At 41.5% G+C, this 22,564-nt stretch overlaps 1 protein-coding gene across 1 annotated transcript; it reads left to right on the forward strand.

The window, feature by feature from the left end:
- The first annotated feature begins 5,458 nt into the window (after nucleotides 1-5,458).
- LOC131255429 (U-box domain-containing protein 40-like) lies at nucleotides 5,459-7,543 on the forward strand. Its single transcript, XM_058256135.1, has one exon. It carries the CDS (start codon nucleotides 5,696-5,698, stop codon nucleotides 7,343-7,345), a length of 1,650 nt encoding a protein of 549 aa, XP_058112118.1. The 5' UTR covers nucleotides 5,459-5,695; the 3' UTR covers nucleotides 7,346-7,543.
- Nucleotides 7,544-22,564: the final 15,021 nt, after the last annotated feature.

A 22,564-nucleotide genomic window follows, 5' to 3' on the forward strand; every position in this document is an offset into this window, starting at 1 on the left:
TTTCCTTTTCGTATTGATTGCCTCTTTCCGGTAAAAGCGGGGTCTTCTATGGTAGTGGTCATCGGGGATATAGAAGATCTTGCCCACATCTGTGATTTGGTCACAGGCGATGAAGAATTGCTGCGAGGAGGAGGTGGTGGAACAGATGAAGGCACTTCTTGAGGTTCTAAAGGCCCGACGACCTCTGGAGTGGGGACAGGGTTTGTAGAGCAGGAATATGGGGTGTTTCGGTGGCATCCATGGGAGCATTTTCTCTGATTATAGGCCTTCTCTGGGACTTGAAGTGTGTTAATGGAAACCCGTGGGCAATCCAACCTTCAAGAGTGTTGGTAGGTTTGACTTCGCGAATGTGTTCTTCCATAGAAATTCTTATGCAAGCTTCGCCGAGGGCAGGAGCATGGTCGTGTTCGACAATGTAGCCTATCCCGTCTATCATATCGTGTTTTCTGATTCGAGGGGCAGGAATCCATATTGGTGAGTCTACTGGCAGACATCGGTGGATGAGAAATGTTTAGTGTGCCCACCATCGCATCCATGGGTAGGTCATGTGGATAAAACAACCAAAACTTAGAATAATGAATTTTGAATTGATTCGAGCCGTAAGTAGTTGCCTCCAGATCAACCCCCAGTTGTAGGGTCCCATACCGTAACTTCGCATGCTGTGAGTCACTTCTTCAGAATGCTTGGGAATAGTCTAGTCATATTCGAACTGTTGCGCAAACTGATTGGGGTAGTATGGCTCCCTCCAAAACTCACTGCCCTCTCGCAGAGGCAGGTTGTTGGACCATATTGATATGAAGAAGGCTCGCTCAGCCGGAGGAAGGTTGTCATCATCAACTGCTTCATGATCTACAATGTATTGGGTGAATGAAAACTGGTAAAAGTCAATAGCATTTGTTGATTCGATGGTGTTAATCACCCACTCATACATTCATTTCGACATTATTCTCTACTAGTAGTGACATAAAGGTAGTCGCGAGGGATGCACGTAAGACTTTTCAAGGTCGTCATACATCCACGGAAAGTATATGCCCAACCATCTGGAAAAGTAATGCCCTGGAGTGAATGCTTAACTGGCCTTGACGGACGGGTTTTAACAGTGCGTGGCGATATCTCTGAAGGCACGATTTAGTGAACAAAGTACGAGAGGCGCTAATGAATATTTTCACCCTTATGTCAATACACCCGCGATGACAAATACGGATGGTCTGATGGCATCCGTCCACTTAGAACTTGGTAGCACTACTACACTCAACCAATATGCCAAGAATGTCGCTAGCTCGCCTTTGGATGAGAATTCTGATGGGTTCCTTATTCTGCGACGGGCATTTTCCAATTCATTTGAATGACTATTCTTGAACATACAAGAGGAAGAGGAGAACGAATGAGAACGATATTAGTAAAGAACACGAAATCATGATGCGAGAAGAAGGTATATACCACAGCTCTTGGGAAAAGTGAGCCAGCTAAAGAAAGTGGGGGATCTTCACGGTATCAGGAAACTTAGACATTTCCCTGAAGAGTTCAACAGAAGTATCTGACACTAGTGCTTGTCTTTTAGAAGAGGAAAAGTGTGAGAATTCCTCATTGGTGGGAACGTACTCGTCATAGAAGAGACCTGTTATGGGGAGGCCTGCCATCTTGTGAAGGTCCCACAAAGTGATGCTGACTTCACCAAGAGGTAGATGAAAAGAATTCATGGTAGGGCATCAGTAACTAAGGAACCCCTTATAGACCATATGATCTTTATAGAAGTATTCAGAAGTAGCCTCAATTATACCATAACGGCCAACCTCCATCAGCGTCGCAGAATGTTTGGTGAGAATAGCCTTGGCCTAGTTGGTATAATATTTGCGAGATGTTAGGAAGCCATATATATGGAATTCTTCAGTCCCCCGTAATGACCTTCTCTCTCTGAAGCATTGGCATATCGTCTCATGGATAACTATAGAAAACAGTGCATGAGGACTGTAACATGGAATCAGAAATCGTATTGGATGCACTTCACCAATTTGTTTCTCCGACCCTCTCTCTGAAACAATACCTTCAAACATTTTAGGTTCTCGAATTGACCAGTTAGGAGTATACATCACGCTACTTTGTGTTGTTCAATCTGTTGGCTCACTTTGAAGAATAGACTGATGTCACTGAATGTTCAGTGGGATCGTTATTAATTCATTCCTAAAATGGCTGTTGAATTTTATGTAGCCGTCTTGAGCCTTTACGGTGTCCTAAGTATTCGGGAGCTTCCTCTTCTTATGCTCCTGGATCTTCCCTTGAAGTTCTTGATGCTTTGATTTTTTCTGTTTCTTTTTTGAAAATGTTGGTGGTGTTGTATCTTCTCTTGCCGGAGATCCGATGATGTTAATCTGTACATTGGCTGTCAATTCTGGCTAAGTTTCTCAGTCAACCTAACGACCTTGCTTTGGAGGTCCTGTTATTTCTCTGAAAATGATCGCTTGACATATTGGCCAGGACAATGTCTTGATTCTATCAAAAAAGTCATGAGCATGTAAAAGTGGTTCCTTTGTATATGCAGGGTGTTTTTTGGTCACTTTGACTCGTTTTCGGGGAGGATCTTCATGTGTTGGAGGGGGAGAAGTGGCTATTTGGATCGTAGAAGAAGGAATAGGGCTTGTAGGATTCGGCGAGGGTTCAAGGGCTTGAGGAGAGTTAGGGACATTTGCATGGGAAGGTTGGTCTGTCGGCGCTTCTATAAGATGAAAAGTTCTCTTAGTACAGGCCATGGTTAAAGAGTTCAAAGAAATTAGTTGGAGTTTGGAAAGTTAGAAATTTCAGGAGAGTTTCGGAATAGGAGTCTTTAGCACTAAGTGCTGAAGACTTGCGTGGACGAGTTGCACGGAATAGTTGTGCGGAGGAGGGCTTCACTAGGAGAAAGAAAATTTTGAAGTAATGAATGATTAGGTGGTCTGATATTTATAGACCAGTGGTGCCGGCAGCGAGTTGCGTAGACCCGCGCAACTCAAGTTCTACAAGAGGATGTTGATCCTTCAAGTTAACTTAGAGAGAAGTCAAGTTTCAGATCAAGGGGGCATATGTTGGGATATAAAATTTGGTTATGGAGAGAAGCTTCAAGGATGGAAATTGGTGAAAGAAATGAAGGATAGAAGTGAGTTGCGCAGGAACCATGTTGCGCAAGAGCTGAGTTGCTTGGTTTCGCATAACTCAACATTGGTCATGTTGGGCCGCGCAACTTTCTTCAAAGAGGGACGGATTGGGAATGCGAAGTAGAGTCCACGACACAGGATTCGAGGGCTCACACATGCGAAAGCATATAAATACCCCCTACCTCCTCATTTAGACCACTAGACGCTCAAAAGACCAGTGCCTCTGACAGGTATTGGAGACAAAGAGAAGGAGAGGGAGTGCAGAGTAAAGAAGGCCCGGGCTGCGCCACTCCTAGCGAGTTGCGTGGGTCCACGCAACTCCTCGGCCTGCGCAACTCCCAGGAGTTGCGCGGGTAATCTTTGAGATAGCTGCCATGTTGAATTTTTTTCAGATCCTTAAGCTATTCTAGATGTTTTAAAGGAATCCAGACACTCCTTTATCATGTCAATAAGGGACGAAATGCATAGGAAGCCCGCACAACTCATCTCCCCTAGATATATGATCAATATGAGCCGGAATGCTGCCGAAATTTATATTTCGAATTTACGTAGATTTTGTATTTCTAGCATTTCTAAGAGATTCTATCCTAGAATCAAAGGACTAAAATGATGTAAATGAACTCAAAATAAATGGAATTGATGATTATTCTCTTCGTTCTATCTTTTGTTAATATTAAATGAGATATTTCCCAAATTAAATGCATTTCGTTTCTGGTTGAAATACAAAGTCAGACAGGCAAACTAGGTCTAGTGGAACGAAAGGTTTTTAGGCGTAAGATTGTGTGTATCTTTCACTATTAGGGATGCTCCTATTTATAGGTAAGACAGGGCAGTGAAGTAGAAGGTCGTCTCCTTGTTTGGTAGGTGCGTATTATAGAGGGATTTGGACCCCATATGTGTTGTGAGGATCTTTTGAGATCTTCGTATAAGATCTCGGTTTGATCCATGTTGCGGCTGCCTTCCGAAATCCTCGACTGGGATATTGGGTAGACACAATTGGGTCCAGGTCGGAACTAGTAGATGGGTCACGCCGACTTGTGGTTATACCGACCTGGCTCCTTTTGGCGAGTCGTAGTTGTGTTCTTCTTAGCATCATGCATATCAATGAGTTTTCCGACCTGCTCTTGAAGACTGACGAGAGGTTGAGTCTAACCTCATTTCCTGCTTGGTTCGGGGCCAAAAGTTTAGCCTTTAGTCATATTGATTGTTGACAGACTTGACGAAGTGCATGAAGTTTCGACCTAGCCTCATTTTATTGGTCGATCCATTTTTCCAATAACAAGAACAATAAATTGTAACTGTTTGGATAAATTACCAACGGATAGAATTACTTTTTAGTGAAAAAAGTTATATGATATTAACTATAATGGTAAAATAGGAGATGCAAACACGTGTCACCATATAACTCTATGGAAAGACAAGTTAGAATAATCCCTATGCTAAAAAAATAACAGAAAGAGAGGGCAATTGAACTGGACACAGAAAATACTGATTATTCCATAAATCTTTTTTTTTTTTTTTTTTAATTTTTATTTTTATCTCTAGCCAGTAAAAAGCGAAAAAACAGCTATAATTGATACATCAATTTAAAGAAGTCAAATTGCCATAAAATTACGTATAATTTCATCTAGAGAGATCAAACAAAACAAAGTGAAAGACAGTTTTGAAACAAATAAAAAGTAGTAAATCACCTACTACTAACAATTTGTAGCTTAAGGACATGTCATTATTACTTCACGATTAGGTTCGTTACACTGTGTCCTCCGCTTACGTCAGACAAGTCAGGATCTTCACTATTCCCTCTCATGCGGCCATTTAAGTTTTTGATAATTTCAGATTTTTTATCATTATCAAATCAACGAGGAAATAGCCCGTGTAGGGAGATTGGTGTCATTTGTTTGAAGTCGTCCTGGTCATTAGGGGCAGGCACCGTGCATTGGCTGGTATCAAAAACGCGTTTCCGTCCGAGGACAGACGATGCCATATGGATGGGGGCGCTCACCCGTGCGCCTTTGAATTAAAAGGGTGCTACCGGGCAGATGCGTGGTCCAAGTGATGTACTCGCACCATCCAACTTCGTTATTACTGGATGCATCACCTTGTAGAAAACCTGGTCCTCTCTTAGTTTCAAACCAGGGTCAATTTTAGTTTGACCATTCTTCTACAATATATGAAGGGTTTGAACGGCCTTAATTACGCAAACACATCACGGTGGCCCCCGCACAAATGTACGGTGCGTGTTGTCTCTCAAAATGTGTTCCTGTGCTGTGGCCCATCGTGCTGAGTTTTGGGATACGATGGTTCTTTAAGGTGACGCATCTCATGGACGGGTAGGATTATCTGAAGGAGCCCCCAAATGTTGTGTACAACTGGAGCGAGCCATGTGTTGATCGAACGGCTCCCTCTTCTCTCCAAATAGCGGCATTCAGCCAATCTAATCGAAAATTTCAGAGCCCTTGCTTTTCGTCCGTCAAATCAAGATTCTGATGGCTTCCTCTCTTCGCAGCATTTCATTACCCAAGAAACGAAAGTGAGAAAAATAAGGAAAGAGAGGAAAGCGAGAAATAATGGGAGGCAGAGGCAAGAACAGATGGAAGATCTCCTTCCTCCGCTCTTCTCCTTCTTCCCCTTCTTCACCTTCTTCAAACTCCAACGACTCTCCTAAAACCCCACCAAAGGAAAAACCAGAAGAATTCATCTGCCCCATCTCCTCATCTTTAATGTCAGACCCTGTCATACTCTCTTCTGGTCAGACATTCGAACGATCCTTCATCCAGGCCTGCATAGACCTCCGTTTCTTCCCCAGCGCTATCTCATCATCCTCCGCCTCTCTCTCTCTCTCTTCCCCTCTCATCCCCAACCTCGCTCTCCGTTCCACCATCCTTAACTGGTGTGACGCTTCCGGCGTTCCCCGCCCCAAGCCTCCCGATCCATCTGTGGCCATGGACATGATCCGATCCCTCATGTCCTCTGCCCAACAAACAGACGATCGTCATCTTCTCCAAGGGGTTGCTGAGAAGCCTCCCGTCCTTTTCTCCCATGCCGCCACCGAGCTCAATCGCAGGCCCAATTACTTCTATTCCAGCTCCGACGAATCAGTCGCCGCCACTCCTCTCCCTCTCACTACCAAACCTTCTTGCTTTTCTTCTTCCTCTTCTTCTTCTCCTCCTTCTTCTTCTTCGCCGTCTTCTTCTGAGATAATCCCAGCCGCTTCTTCCCAAGAAGAGGAGATCGTCCGCAAACTCAGGAGCGTCCTCGTCTACGAGCAAGAAGAAGCTGTCAGCTCTTTGCGGAATATCTCAAGAAGTAGCCCGGAATCGAGGGTCCCCCTCTGCACCCCACGTCTGCTCGCCGCCATCCGTCCGTTGCTTCTTTCTCGATATCCAGCCGTTCAGATCAACGCAACCGCCGCGGTGGTGAATCTTTCTCTGGAGAAGCCCAACAAGGAGCGGATCATGCGGTCCGGCGCTGTCCCTCCCCTGATTGACATCCTGAAAGGCGGGTTCCCAGAGGCGCAGGAGCATGCGGCGGGAGCCATCTTTAGTCTTGCGCTGGACGACGACAACAAGCCAGCGATCGGGGTGTTGGGCGCACTACAGCCGCTGCTTCACACGCTCAGGCACGAGAGACAGCAGGCCCGGCAGGACGCAGCGCTTGCCTTGTACCACCTTTCGTTGCTGCAGTGCAACAGGTCGAAGCTGGTGAAGCTGGGGGCGGTCCCGCTGCTGCTCGGGTATGCCAGGGGTGGAGAATTGGCGAGCCGTGCGATGATCATACTGTGTAATTTGGCGTCAGGGACGGAGGGGCGGGCGGCGCTCATGGACGCGGATGCAGTCCAGGTGTTTGTTGAAATGCTGAGAGAGAAATCAGGTGGGGAGGCGATGAGGGAGCATTGCGTTGCGGTGCTGTTTGCTCTGAGCAGTGGAGGGAGTGTGCTAAGGTTCAAGGCGTCAGCGAAGGCGGCAGGGGCAGTGGAGGTTTTGAAGGAGGTAGCGGAGACGGGAAAGAGCGAGAGGGCAAGGGAGAAGGCGAAGAGGATGCTTATAATGCTAAAAGGGAAAGGAGATGTGGCAGCTGCTGTTGAAGCAATTGTGGGAAGTGGAGAAGAAGGAGAGTGGATTCGAGAGGAGGAGAGAGTATCGGATTCGGTGATTGCATTTCGGCAGCTGCAACTGAAGGGGAAGAACGTTTCGGGTGCCAACTCGACCGATTTTTGATGGTGTCGGGATTTGAGTTTCGGTTGTGGTAACATCTGTAATTAAGAATGAACTTTGGAGGCATTTTTTTTTTTTTCCCTTTCTGCTTCTTGATCTGGCGTGGATAGAAATAGAATGTGAAGTTTTGAATGAAAATTTCACCAAGCAGCGTGGTGTAAATAAAACCTGATTTATTGTATAAAATATTTTGTTACCATCTTTGATGAGATCAAAGAATAAAAAAAGACATCTATACACATGCAAAAGCCTTTCTACAAACTGCATGCACTCCCTTCAATCCAATCCCATAAAATCGTTGGCCCAGTGTAGGTGGAGGATAAACCAAAAGACATACCAACAGATCATTCAAACTGTTGGATGGGTGACCAATATATGGTCACTCGAACTGTTGGATGGGTGACCTATATATGGATTATTAAAATGAAATGCTGACCCTCAGAGGTCAGGATTATCCAATTAATCTGATTTTAAAGGGTTCTATTTGTACAAGTGGGACCCACGGTTGTTGATATGAAGGGCCCAATGAATAATATACACAGTAAAATCATCCTATCTTAAAAATAATGTTGGTCAAGTGATTGACAGACTCTGTTTCAACACTGAGATCAGGGATGGCGTGCCCATGTGGCGTCGGTGGGTGTGTGAAAAAATAAAATAAAAATGTTGGTTGATGGTCTGGCCTTGTTTCTCAACCGTCTATTATTTCGCACGTACACACCGGTTAGGATTGTTCCATTGTGGGAGATTTTTCATAAATTGACTACCGGAGGTGTTGTTAGATGTTTTCAACCTGGTTTGAAAAGGGTTTGTCAATGCCATCGGCAAACCATTCTATCTCTTTGAGCAACTGTCGATTCCATCAAGAAAATCTCATTTCTTTTGCCTTTGCTCATAGACATTTTTTGGGTCCAAATCAATCTGATTCAAGATGACTTCAATCCTATCAAAATGACTTCGATGGTTGTCGATACCATTGACAGAAGCGCACAATTTTTTGAAATTATGGGAATTGTTTTCTATTATGGGTGGGACACTATAAATGGGTGTAATTGCGGGATTAGGGCAATCATAAGCAATTCCAAGGAGGGCTAAACATTTTTTAGGGCTTGGAGAAGGTGAAAACGAGAGTTTTCGAGTATTGTAAGGGATTCCATCTCTTGTATTTTTTCTTTTATAGTGATTTGATGTCACTTTGTGCTGTGGTTTTTTTCCTCAATGGTTTTTCTACGTAAAATCGTATGTGCTTTGTGATTACTTGGTTTACGTTTGCTTAATCTCATGTGACCCAAATTTAGGGTTTGCTTCCATATATTCCCAATAAGTGGCATCAAAGTGTATGCTAGGATTTGAGTTTGGATTGGTATCATGACAATTAGAGGACTAAACATGAAGTATGAAACGAAGAAGTTCACCGAGAAAAATAACTTTGAACTATAGAAGGTGAAGATGAGAGGCATTTTAATTCAGTAAGTGTTACAGCATACACTCCTTGTTGTTGAGAAGCGTCCAACATTTATGAGCGATGAAGAATGAGAAGAGTTAGATGAAAGAGCGAAAACCTCGGTCCAACTAGCGAATGATGTCCTTGACAATGTCCTGAATTAAAAGAGCACCACAAGACTTTGAAAGAAGTTACATAGCTTATACATAACGAAATCGTTGTCGAATCATTTGTACATGAAGAAGAAATTCTATAATTTAAAGGTGGCGGAGGGGTTAGATTTTAATAACACATCAGCACGTTCAATCAGATCCTTTGCAAATTGACAAGTATGAAAGTGAAGATGCGTGAGGAAGATCAAGCCCTAATTCTATTGAACTCCTTTTTAAAGTCTTACGATAGCTTGTAGACACTATGTGACACGGTAGAGAGACAATTGATGTTGAGACTGTCATCTCAGCCCTTTAGTTGAGGGTGTTAATAAAGAAAGACTAGCTTAGGTTCCTCCATTGATGCGTTGGTAGTTAGGGAAATGAATTTAGAGCGGGTAATGGCTAATTCGTTGCGTTCACGGTCCAAGTCTAAAGGCAATAGGAATATGAAGTGTTGGAACTGTGGAAGACGGACATATGAAAAATGATTGTCAGAATCCTAAAGCCCAAAAAGGAGATAAGGCAAATGAAGCACTAAAAGAGGCCAATGCAGTAGATTCGAGTGAAGATGTGGACATCAGTGATGTTCTGACCACATCCAAATCCAACTACCTTAGCGATGAGTGGATTTTGGATAGGGGGCGTTATACCTATCGGGGCACAAAAGAAATAAAAATAATACAAAGATGGTCCTGTTGCGCGACCGCGTAATAGAGGTGAGTTGCGCGGCTGCACAACATAAAGAATATTGACAGAATGTTGGCTTGGGGGTAAAATGTCTAGATTGAGTAGGAGACCTATTGTGTGACTGTGCAACAAGGGTGTAATTCCGTTGTACGATTTTGGTGGTTCGCACATGTGAAGGCCTATAAATACCCACTCCTCTCATTCGATTCATTCACAACTAAGAAACTTCAGAGGGATTAGAGAAATCTTTAACAGTCTTCGAGAATTCAGAATTACAACATTTAGGTATCCCATGGCGCAGTACAAGAGAAGCGAAGGAAAAGAAGGAGACATAAGAGCAAAAGTCTGTTGCGCAATCGCGCATCAAGGATCCTTTCACTGTCCAACCTCCAATATATATATATATATATATATATATATATATATATATATATATATATATATATATATATATATATATATGTATGTATTCGATGATTGTGCCTTCTCGTGAGATTAAAAAATCATTGTGATTTGCTCTTTTATGCATGTATTCTGTGTACATTGGCGTTAAGTAGGGGTTTCAAACCCACATAACTCTTCTGTCATTACGACAGATGATATACAAGCCGAGATGTTGTTGAAATCATCGTTTGATTGTCTTTTAATTACTTTAATTAAATATATTTTGCTTCAGAATCAAGGAAAACATGAGGGATGTAATAAGAATTCAGAATTAATTAAATGAGTGATGATATTTATTTTTCAATTTTCCTTTGTTGCTATTGAATGTTGAAAAGGAGAGCTTAAGAAGTCTTAGAGGGGGAGTGAATAAGACTATGTCAAATAATCTATAAGGCCCAACCCAAGTTCTTGTATGTGCATGTATGTGTGTAGGTATGCATTTCATTTCTCTTGGTCCCGAGGTCTCACCGGTTGAATCCCGACAACTCGAGGCCCTCGGATAGTGTTACAGTCATCCTTGTGTCCGGTCACATTGACCCGACCCGGATCGACCCGAGACCTATGACATCTTGTTCGTATCGTTGTCATGGTTCTGATGACGCATCTTGTGCGTCCATCCGATATGTAGATCAAAAGTTGTGTACATTTTATTGTATGACCTTTAATCATGTGGCCCACTTAGGTGGAATGCATGTAGACTGCCACCCTTGGCACAAGTTCCAAGGTACACAACCCACACCACACAAAAGCTCCATATCTAACACCACCTATCTCACACACCACCAAGAAACCTATACTAGCTTACAACATTATAAACTCCTCCCATAGACAATGATTGTCTTTCTTACAAAGCAATTATGATCTCTCTCTCTCTCTCTCTCTCTCTCTCCTCATTTTTCCCTCCATACCTAGCAACCTTTTTCCCCAACGTCCCTTTCTTACCAAATTCTCCAGCCTTCTAAACCCAAAAACCCCTCAAATCCCACCAATAAAAATACATCTCAACCATCAAAATCTCCTCCTTGCTCCAAGATCTTCATAGTGTAGAAGTTTGAGAGTTGGATTCCAAGTGGGTGACTATTCTTTCTGCTGATTTCCTTTCTTTTCTTTAATCTCTCTATTTCTTCATGGATGGATCACATGGGACCTACCAATCCATCGTGGGGATCCCATTTGATACCATGGATGTGGCCCTTTGGCCCATCCTACATGCATGCCATGTTCAATGATGGGGTCATTCTCCATGGACCCCATCATGATGTCTTTCATGATCTACTCCATCTCAAGGTCATCTAGACCTTAAAGATCATGTTGGGATGTCATCCCAACCATCTATTGTAGATATAGATCATGCATGTGATAGTTTTGTGACCGTAAGTGTAAATCAATGTAGATCCATGTGTTTGATTGTTCTTGGGAGGGCCCATTAGTGGTCGGCCCTATCCCCATAGCTGGATCATCTTTCTTCTTCTCTTTTCCTTTATATATGGATGGTGATGTGTGTGGCCCACTTGGTGGGCCTGGGACGTCTTAAAAATCCAGCAAGGGTGGGACGCCCCTAGCCTCCATTTTATGATTTTTTGGCACCATATTTTGATGCATGCAAGTGCCCTAACCTAAGTTCTTGATCTGGACATGTGTGGGGCCCACTAAGGAAGGCCACACATCCTTTTATTTGCTGTATATATATAGATATAGGCTGATATGTCCAGCCATACATAGCTGTCCAGAAATCTGGACTGTTGCATGGACTGTTACGGTTAATGTTTGGCATGGATTTGGACAATGTTTTTCACTATTTTTTTATGTTGTGGGGTGTAATATGAAGGTGTGGACCCGACCTTGAAGTGTGTTAGATCACACCTCATATGGCCCATGCAAAAACACCCAAAAAGGGAGGCCTATAGGGGTGGGCGGTCCACCTTGCTGGACCGTCCAGCCCAATGAATGGAGGGAAAAACACAATTTTCAGCTTGGTTTTCTGGGTGGTGGGGCACTTTCATGGACCCCACCTTGATATATTTTAGGAAAAAATACTAATCACCCATCCCTCCCCTCCTAGATGAAGTTTGGGCCCATCTTATTGGATAAACATTGTATGGGCAACAACATTTTACCCAGCAGAATTTCTGGATAGACTGTAATTCTAAATTCAATTAAAATATTTTTAAATATTCAAAAATTCTAAAATATTGCAGAGATGTGGCCCACCCATGGTAGGACCTACCTGTAAGTTTTTGGGGTCAATGGACCCTTGTACCACCCATGGTGCAGGCTGGACCAGCCCACCAGGGTGGGACGCCCAGGCTGGGGCGTCTAGCCATGGCTGGCCGTCCATGCTAGTTTGTGGGCCCACCTTGATGTATTTTGTTGTCCCACCATCCATCCAATCTTAGTCCATGTGGGACATGGCCATCTCCCTCTGTAGCTTCCATTTTTGGGGTCTATTCGGGTGAGTTTTAGGCCAATTACCCAGGCCCATAGGACTGCTTGCACATGGGACACCCAGCCCATTAGGCTACTGCTGGACATGGCCCACCTGATTTATGTGTTTTAATCACTCCTTCATCTGGTGGGACCCTTTGTGACTTGTATGGGCCACTAAAGATTTAAAATAATTGTATAAATAAATTTTTATTGAATTTCTAGCAAGCCCAGATAGTGGGTGGGTTGGAATTTCAGCATTAGGCCTAAGGTTACTACCTACAAATGTGTGTTTTGGGGAAGCATAACCCACCAGATTTGGGGACATTATTACACATATCTTGCCCCATTTTTAATTAGATTTTTGGCTTAATTAGTGCATATTTAAGGCCCATTCCAATTGGGTTCTTATTGGACTAGTCTTCGTAGTTAATTATTGGGTTTCCTAGGCCCATTGTCTTGAAGCTTTCTTGATATGCCCCCAACCTTTGGGCCTATATTTAATACACTATTGTGATGGGTTTTATGGGCCAAAATACTCAAGTAGTTAGGCCCTTACTTGCCCATTAAAATAAACCCATACTTGGGCCGAGATGTGAGGCCCAACTTACTTGTTTTAAATATAAGGATCACCCATATGTTAGAATAATGGGCTGCCCATTAGGCCCATCACAATGAGTGGACTCATGATCTTTATGGTTGGGCCCAAACCTTGTTTAAGGGCCCACCATGCTGCCTAAGTATTGGGCTTAGTGTATGACCCACAAGGCCATGGATTGCTTAGGCCTTGTGCTTTGCTCTATATATGTATAGGTAGTGGGCTACCTTTTGGGACCCAGTTGAGGTTAGATGTCCTCCTTGGTGGCCCTAAGGTAGGCCCATAGGGTTCCTATAGGTGGTTGAAGTCCCACCTTGGGCCCTTGATTAAGATCGCTTCTTCCTTGGGTTTTTATGACCCTCTTAGCTTGTGGGCTACCTCAAAGTATTAGGCCCCTACTAGAGGACTTCTCCTTAAGAGTACGTATCTTCGTATCTAAACCATGTCCCTCCTTGGGTAGGAGGAGTATGATCCACGTCATAGCGTACTTACACCATTTTGACCCATATGTATCATCTATGTGAATGGATTGCATTGTGTGTGGTCATTGGGTTGACATGATAGAGGGATGAAGTTTCTCCCCTTATGCACATTGAGTGCTTGAAGCTAGTGCATGACCTATGTGGGAGACTCATGCATTGGCATCGCATTTCATGATGATCTGCCCTTGCTTCATCCGGACCTTACCTCCATAGGGACATTCGTGGATGGCCGCTTGTGTGGACATTGAAAATGTTACTTGAGCATACTGTGTGCATAGGATGCCCATGGTTGAAATTCTCAAAACTTCCATGGTACCAAGGATATGCCCCTACGCCATGACCGAGTGGAAACTATGAGCGCACTAGGGCCTTACACTGATAGGCCGCGACTCCCACTGTCATGTAGTCGGTTGGATAGGGGTGTGGCCTTACCCTCCTGGTGTAAGAAGGCATTGTTAGGCTAAGTTTGACCAGCTCGTAAATGGGTCCGCTATCATCAAGACTTGTTGGTGATTGGTTGTCCACAGGCATGTAGTGAGGTCTCTTATGCTTGTTTGACTGTGCGTGTCTAGAGAGCGGCAGTCATCCAGTAGTGTACTGGACCCCGGTGATTTCCTTATGATTGGAAATGTACTTGATATGTAGATTTGGTATGAGCACTGACATCACTTCGCATTGCATTTGCATTGACTACATAAGCCCCTTTATGCATTGCCTTTGTAAGGCGCCCAATACTCATTGCATTGTATTCATGATAAGCCTCGGTAAGGCTAGCAATACTATTATTGATCATATTTCCCTTCCTGTATCTCCTATTGTTCTTCTGTGCACTATTGTCACACACTTTCACCACCCTCTAAGCTTTCTATAAGCTTATACACGATTGATGCATGCAGGAGAACCTGGGTCATCATCGTAGCAGCAGAGCTTGGATTAGAGTTGAGCCGAGGACCCCCAGTGTTGAAGATTTTCTTCCTCCTTTTGCTATCAGATGTATTTCCTTTTTGATATGTACTTTTAAAAGTTCAAATTTATAGTGGATTTTATGATGTGTCCCTTTATTATTTATGAGATTTACTTGTTGTGATCTTGGGTATGCTTGTATTGGAAATGATTATACGGTTATGGAGATCCTCCTTGTGGGATTCCAGGATTGGAACCTGCCTTAGGTACCGAGAATGGGGTACTAAAGAGGCTGTTGTGGCCAGAACCGACTATTGGGTTCCTTGTGAGTCCGGTTACTGAGTCTGGGGTGTGACATAATCGAATAAAGTGCTAAATAATAAATAAATCAGAGATCTCAATTGCACTAGTATTGAAACGTTGATTTAAACTAATTCGTAAGATAACCTTCACCTAAACAAGTTTAGGTAAGGCAACCTTATTTTACTAACGTGATAAGAATCAAAATCACAAACTGAGCAAGATTAAATAAAACTAAATATTACAAGCATTCACCATTTTAACATAAAAGAAATTACAAACATTTACCACAAAAAGATAAAATCATTCATCACAACACCAAGAATTATAGTGGTTCGGTATGTCAACAACTATTCTAAAACAGCCACACCTACTCCACTCCCAAAATTACTATATATGTAATCTTGACTTTCACTAAGGACAAGATTTTCATAGGGGCACCTTAAAACCTAATACAGTTGTGATTGTACTAGGCTATCACAAACAAAGAAACCCCTCACTGAGATTTTCTGGCTTATCTCAGAAAAACCAACACTGAGATTTTCTGGCTATCTCAGAAAAATTAAATACAGAAAATAAATGTTTACTTATCTTCACCGTAGAAGAAGTTGTAGCTGAAGAAATGCTTTTCTTGAATATCGAATGTTCAATGTTCGGTCCGATAAAAAAGGTCCAGGGTTCTATTGATTTTAATTAAATTTAAACTAAGCGGCTACTTGTATTAATTCTCTTAAATCTCAATAAGAAGAGTATTCACTCTCTTTTTAAAATCAGAATGACAGAGTTTTAGATTAAGAAAATTAAACAAAAAAAAGCTATAAAATGATTTATAAATACTGTTTAATAGCTTGATAATAACCGGGGCTTCTCTCTCTTGCAGAAGGATTATAGTAGTGATAATTGAATAATTCGAATTAAGAGAGAACCTCAATTTATAGGCAAAGAAGTTGTTTCTTCAACTAGCCTAAGCACCAGATTATGTTCCAATGGATTTTTGAATTTAAGCAGGATAAGATTTAATAAACGTCGACTGGTCGAAGGCCCTGCTTGACTGGTCGAAGATGGTTTTCGACTAGTCGAGGATGCCAAAATCTGAATTGATTCATTTACTAGACTTTGAGCCGAGAAACTCTGGACTGGTCGAAGGTGCAACAGAATTTTTTATTTCACTCAGTTTGTACTAGGAATGGTCGAAAAAATCTTAGGCTGGTCGAGCCAAAACTTAGGCTAGTCAAAACTCAACCAAATACAAGCATACAAACCTAATTTTAAATATATTTTGAAAGCACCTAAACCTAAAGTCTTTATAGGGTTTATAATACCTGTATGGACTGAACTTCATTGTCTTGAAATAGATTATAGACTTGAACTTCTCTAAAGAGCTTGATATTCTACTAGAACATTAGTAGATCTTGACTTTATGTTGTCTTTCGAGCTTGATCTTGAGATTAATTTTCTACTAGATCTTGGTCTTGATCTTTCACTAGATTTTGAACTTGTTTTGAAGCTTGATCTTGAATCATACTTGAAGATCACTTGATAAGATGTTTTGACTAAACGAATTTTGACAAATAAAGTGTGAAGTATGCTTAAAACATTATAGCACTTACAATCTCCCCCTTTGTCAATTTCATGATAAAACACTTAGTATTATAATTATCAGAATGAAGCCTTGTACTCTTGTAATCATTTTGTAAAAGATTGTTGAAGAGTTCAAAATATTTATTACTCCCCCTCAATTTGCACTTCCCTTGTATTATGACATTAAACATTCCATTCCATAGCATTCATTAATTCTCGAAGCATTTACGTATCATTCATATATTCGAATATTCAAAACATGTCATTCTTCAAGTAATAACTAAAACTCTCTCCCCCCTTTTGTCACAAGTTGACAAGGGAATGAATAGTTTATTTATCAAGTAAATGAGATATTCAATGAACTAATAAGTACAGAAACTTAATAAAAGAAGAAATAAGCATATGAATATAGAAAGGAGTAGATTAGCATATGAAATTGTCAAAGTTAGGGAAATAACATCCAAGGAGTTTAAAAGAGTGTGAAGAAAGTAACCAAGCAAACAAGCAAAGTTTAAGTTTTACAACCACATAAATATAATCACTAAAAAGAAATGATCTCAATCAGATCCAGATGATGGAGCAGGCATAAAAAGATCAAGCTGATGCAAACTCCTGGTGATACAATGAAAGTACCTTTTCATGATACAATGAAAGTACCTTTTCATGTACTTCATTGAAGATTGTTGATTTTGAACCAGGTTGTCTGAAGAGAACTGCAGTGCAGTGACTTTTCCTCCAAAGTTTTAAGACGATCATCAACCTGAGAAGGCTGATAATCAGGATTTACTGGATCATCAGACTCATCTAGTACAACAAAAATGTCGTTCATGGAAGTGTCTTCAAGTACAGGTGCTTCCTCCTCTTCTTCTTCACGTTGGCTAGGAAGAATTGTAGATTCATCTTATTCAAGTTGGTATTGTTAAATGGTAATTCTGACTCCGGTCCCTCAGATGCAGGAATGGTGACATTACAATGTAAAGCAATACATGTCATGAGGTAAGCAATAAAATTAAACCATGACCAGGATGTAGACGAAACTGAATAATAATATAGCATATTAGATAAGGAAGACAGACTTGAATACCAGATACAATCAAATGGAGAACAAAATGAAATTGTGGTGAAGATTGCTTTAGTTGAAGTAGGAATATGTCAATATGTCCTAGAGGGGGGGGGGGGGGGGGGGTAAAGTTTAATGGTTTATTTAAAATCCTATTACACTAATCCTAACAATAGACACATATTAGGATTACTCAAAAGTAACTCTACTAGCTTCCAAGCCTGGCAGAGGATCCAATCACAAACTATTTAAGAAGTAAACATTATTCAAACTAATTTATGATGGATATGACTGTGTAAGTGTGTGAGGTATGATCAGAGATATTCAGATATGAAAATATTAAAACAAATCACATAAATAAAAGAATAGCAATCTCAAACACTGTCATTTTTATAGTGGTTCGACTACTTGTCTACTCCACTCCTGGTAACCGCACTCAACCCTTGAGTGTACCAGATTTCACTAAGGAGGTTTCACAGTGGTTCACCTCAAACCTAAGGTTTTAAATCAGGTTCACCTTCAACCTTTATAAACTACACTGAGGCTGACTGTTTACGCTCTCACAAGCAAGGGTCAACACGACGCACCCACTTTTAGGCACACTGGCCAAGGATCTTCCACAAGACCCTAAGGTTTTCCTTTGTTCACCTCTAACATAAGGTTTTAGACAGGTTAACCTTCAACCAAATGTTTATGCTCTCCATAGAGCAAGGGTCCACACAATGCACCCACTATGTACACTCCCGCCAGAAGCCTCCTAGAGGACTGCAAGGGTAAGAAACACCTTAGACCCAATCCTACAAAGGAATGATCACAAGTGTCCTCTGGACTCTAGTTACTTACAAATAAGTGGATGAGTCCCATTTAGCGCATTAACGAAGATCTCCTCCTTGTTGATGAAGAATCTTCGACTTCCTTGATCCGCAACACAAATGATGTACTAATACGAGGCTTTGGGTTGGGTTAAGGTTAAGACGGAATGCTACTCTATAAAATGTTTTCCTATAAGGAAGATAGAGTAATTCTGGTTATACATTCAAGGCATCCTAGCTTAATGATTTTCCATTAAGATAGTAGCTGGAGGATCCCTGAATGCGGAAGTTCATTCCCCAATCCACTCTATTGAATATCAATGATGAGGGTGGATTGGAGGATGGACTTCCTTGAGAGAAAGGGCTTTGGGTATATGATATAAGGTAAAACACTCAAAAGCACTCTCTTCTTTCTCTCTCCCAGCATCAATAAACAAACTCTCTCTATATAGGCAAAAGGTTCCAAAGGATATAAAATGGTCACATTTATGACAGAGTTCCATATCATCGAGCAGGGTCGATATCATCGAGCGTATACTCTCGATAGCATCGACTGGCCGGTCATTGACATAAACTCAAATGTTATACGCTTTTGAAACCAATTGCCAGCTGGTTGAGGGAATCGATACTTGTATCGATGTTATCGGATTTCGAACTACGATTCCATTGATGTAAGGTTCGATTCCTCGACATTTGAAAAATGAGAGAGACTTGCTTTGAAATATTTCAGGTTTACAAGAATGATCGAGGGACCATCGAGATCATCGAAATTTGAATGTCGATGATATTGATAGAGTGTCGATGCATCGATAAATCCAGAGGATTTTCGTTTAAGCTTGTTAGACAGTTTCTGTCCCTGTTCGATGCCATTGAAACTGTACTGATATCATCGATTTTTGAATATCGATTCTATCGAGGGACCCCCGATCATAGATAAACATCCTGAAATATTTTGCTGGAAGACTAGGCGCCCATGACCGATAATATCGAGAGCCCTCCAATATCATCGAGATTTGAACTTCGATGGTATCGAGAACGGCTTCGATATATAGATGTACATGTGATTTTCTTAAGTAAAAATAGGGGCGTCGGAGATCTGTCTATCGATATTTTCGAGTCACTTTCGATAGACTCAAGGTTTAAATATCGATGATATCGATGGGTAGATCGATATATTGATAAATCAGTCTAGAGATATATGTGGTTGCTGGACACTTTTGTCCTCATTTCGATGATATCGTTTAAGCATCGAGGACATCGACAGAGCAGGTCGATTCTATCGAGACGTGTATCGATAAAATCGACAATGCAAGAAAAACTTAGAGATTTTCTGTTTTCGAAAAAGTTTTCTCACTTATAAACCTTCTAAAGTTCTAACTTGTTTTAAAGGTTTTATTTACCTGATGTTTTGGGATATAAGATGTGAGGCTTAGGTTTACCTGTGGCGAGCTTACACACATCCGGTTGAGGCAGATGCTTTGAATTGATCTTCCTATGCGGCTCTATAGTCTGACTGACTTAACACTCACCCTAATTGACAAACCAAGGCACTTTCAATCTCCCCCTTTGTCAATTACGTGACAAAATACCAAAACATCCTAGAACAACTTCTATACTGACATCCTAAATTGTGTGCACATACACTTTACACAATTTTACAATGCTAACAATGTCACACACTCAACATATTCAGAAGCTGCTCCCCCTATTTGCAAACTACCCCTCGCTTGGTGCAGCTACTCCCCCTAACACCTGCAACACCATACTCAAGCGTAGATATACATATTTTGACGGGGTGTTTGAGCTGTTCTCCCCCTTTTTGTCAGTCATTGACAAAGATTGCATGTCAGCAAATATTGACTGAAGTTGTTTAACGACATGTAGGAGAACACATAGATATAGATGTATAGAGATAAAATCAGTTTAAGCATACATCATTCTCAAAAAGTATGGATGCACATCAGATCAATTAAAGCAGTGATTAGAGCAGATAAAATATTCATGAAAACCACATGCACTCAATATCAAAGACTAGATAAACCAGGGGATCTGAACATAATTACGGCAATAATGATGAGAATGATATTTAGCCATATTCAATCAATATAAAAAAAAAACATATACTGCCCAGGGTTGGCAATTGTTTAGCATTCATCCCAACAAAACTATCAAGCCCATTCATGGGCAACCACAATCAAACATTAGTTTTTAGCCCATCCATGGGCAACCAGAAGTAACCAGTAGTAGCAAGTCCACATGGGGCATATACAACATCCACAAAAAAATTTTGTCAAACTTAGGAGGCTATCACATTCACTCATGAGAGCGTAGAGCACCAAAAAGATACTTATGCTCATACGCTGAGATAAGTGTGGGTGAATGCGATAGCGTTCGGAGTCCTATACTATGGCGGAGGAGCAGAGGTAGATGGCGCCATATTGTCTCGACGATAGGTGATTATCTCGACCAATTGTTGCACTGTCTGTTGCACTCCTTGGACCAGTCGTTCCAAGACGGTAAGCCTCTCGTGCACCAAGTAGACATCCCTCTGAATTGCACCAATCCGATCTGGTGGAACTTAAATCATTTAGCATGCCCAGGAATTGATGTCGATGGTGCTTGATGGGGTCCAGAAGCTTCTTCTTCAGCCATCTTTGTCCCTTCCATGGGAGCGTCACCTGCCCCACTTTCCCTCTCAACTTGAATGCCCTCTTCAGGTGGATCCTCAGGATATTTATGAAACCTCAAATCAATCCTTCGAATGTTACTTTTGTTAAAGGTTTGGAGAGGACATACATGATCATTTGTAGTTGGAAAAGTGATGGCATTGCAAATTGTATCTATGATCCAAGGATAAGGTAGGAGAGTATCCCTTGCCATATGAAAAGCATAAACCAACTGATACACGATGAGGGTAAGCAGACAAATCTTGATCTTAGAGGCAATCGAATAAATTATCATAGTCATGAAGCCCATGAGATCTGCCCTATTGGAACCCCGAGAGTAGATATTTGAAGCAAGAATACCATGCAAGACCTGATAGCGCAGTTCCATGAATCTGACTTTTAGGGCATTCCCTTGGTGCCACTGGACATTACGATCATGAAAGAGGAATTTGGTGACCTTGGACTGAACCTCAATATTTTCCATGTCCATATCTGGGATTCCCTTAGGAGATAAGGTAAGATTGAATATCCCTACGACGGATTCCGGAGTGATCAGCACATCATCACCATCGATGGATACGATGATGTACGGTGGTTCAGATATTGGAGAATGACAGGAGGCAAAGAAATTCCAAGTCCTTCAAGTTGATACGGTCCCCCAAAGTCGAGAACTGGTAACAATCTATCGCGGTAAATAGTGGTTCCAGATTATATGAAATCAGACAACTTCTGTGGACTCTTCTCTCGGGAATAACCTTTCTCCCAGTGAACTTTGCCAAAACCGGATTAACTTGTACCAGTGGGGGTGCATGCGCCTTAGACTGGGGCCCACGCTGTCTTGTGCATTGCCTAGTGGGGGTCCCACGTTTCGAGGCCCTTGCTCTTTCTTTGGGAGCAAGCACCTTTTATCGAGCGGATCGCGAAGATTCACCCAGACCCGACACTTTTCCCTTATCTTTTCCCATGTGGACAAAAAGGACTTAAAGGTATTTGAAAAAAACACAACCTAACTGAAAAGGAAATATCCAAAAAATAAGATGGAATCTTGATGATTAGAAGGGTATTAACGTATTTTTGGAACTTTTGGGGCTGTCTGACAATGTACCGAGTCGTCCGGTTGAGAGAAGCAAGCAGGGAAGAGAAACGGAAACCCTGGAATAAAATCCCTTTTTCGTGCTCCACCGGTTTATATCAGGTGGCATCTGTCATTATCATCGATCCTCGTCTTGATTATATCGATGGACTCTGATCGATTTTATCGATCCTGTCTTCGATATCATTCTCGATCACACGACTTTTCTTATACCAAGGAGGCGTCAATGACATCGACCCTTTATCAATTAATCGAGAATGACATATCGATAGTCGTATTGAAGGTGAATGATTTTTCATTTTCAGCATTCAGACAGCCCTTTAAGTATACTTTTAGTATTTCTATGAATCAATAGTATACTCAGCAAAATTTTGTACATTCAATGCACATATCAAAATTATAAACATTTGAATGTTTATATACAAAAGATTGAGGTAAGGAACCTCAGATATATCATTTGATGCTTAGCAAAATTTGCATCATTTCAGCAAATATCCATATCTAGATGCATGGCCTGGACTTGTCTTTCTATGTTTTACATTTCAGGGTATAGAGTTCAGTTTTTCTTTCACTATC

The sequence above is a fragment of the Magnolia sinica genome, chromosome 9 (assembly GCF_029962835.1).
Source record: "Magnolia sinica isolate HGM2019 chromosome 9, MsV1, whole genome shotgun sequence".
In the NCBI taxonomy this organism is placed as follows: domain Eukaryota; kingdom Viridiplantae; phylum Streptophyta; class Magnoliopsida; order Magnoliales; family Magnoliaceae; genus Magnolia; species Magnolia sinica.

What these genes read in the sequence shown, in the direction of transcription:
- LOC131255429 (XM_058256135.1), top strand. Translation starts at nt 5,696, where the DNA reads ATGGGAGGCAGAGGCAAGAACAGATGGAAGATCTCCTTCCTCCGCTCT.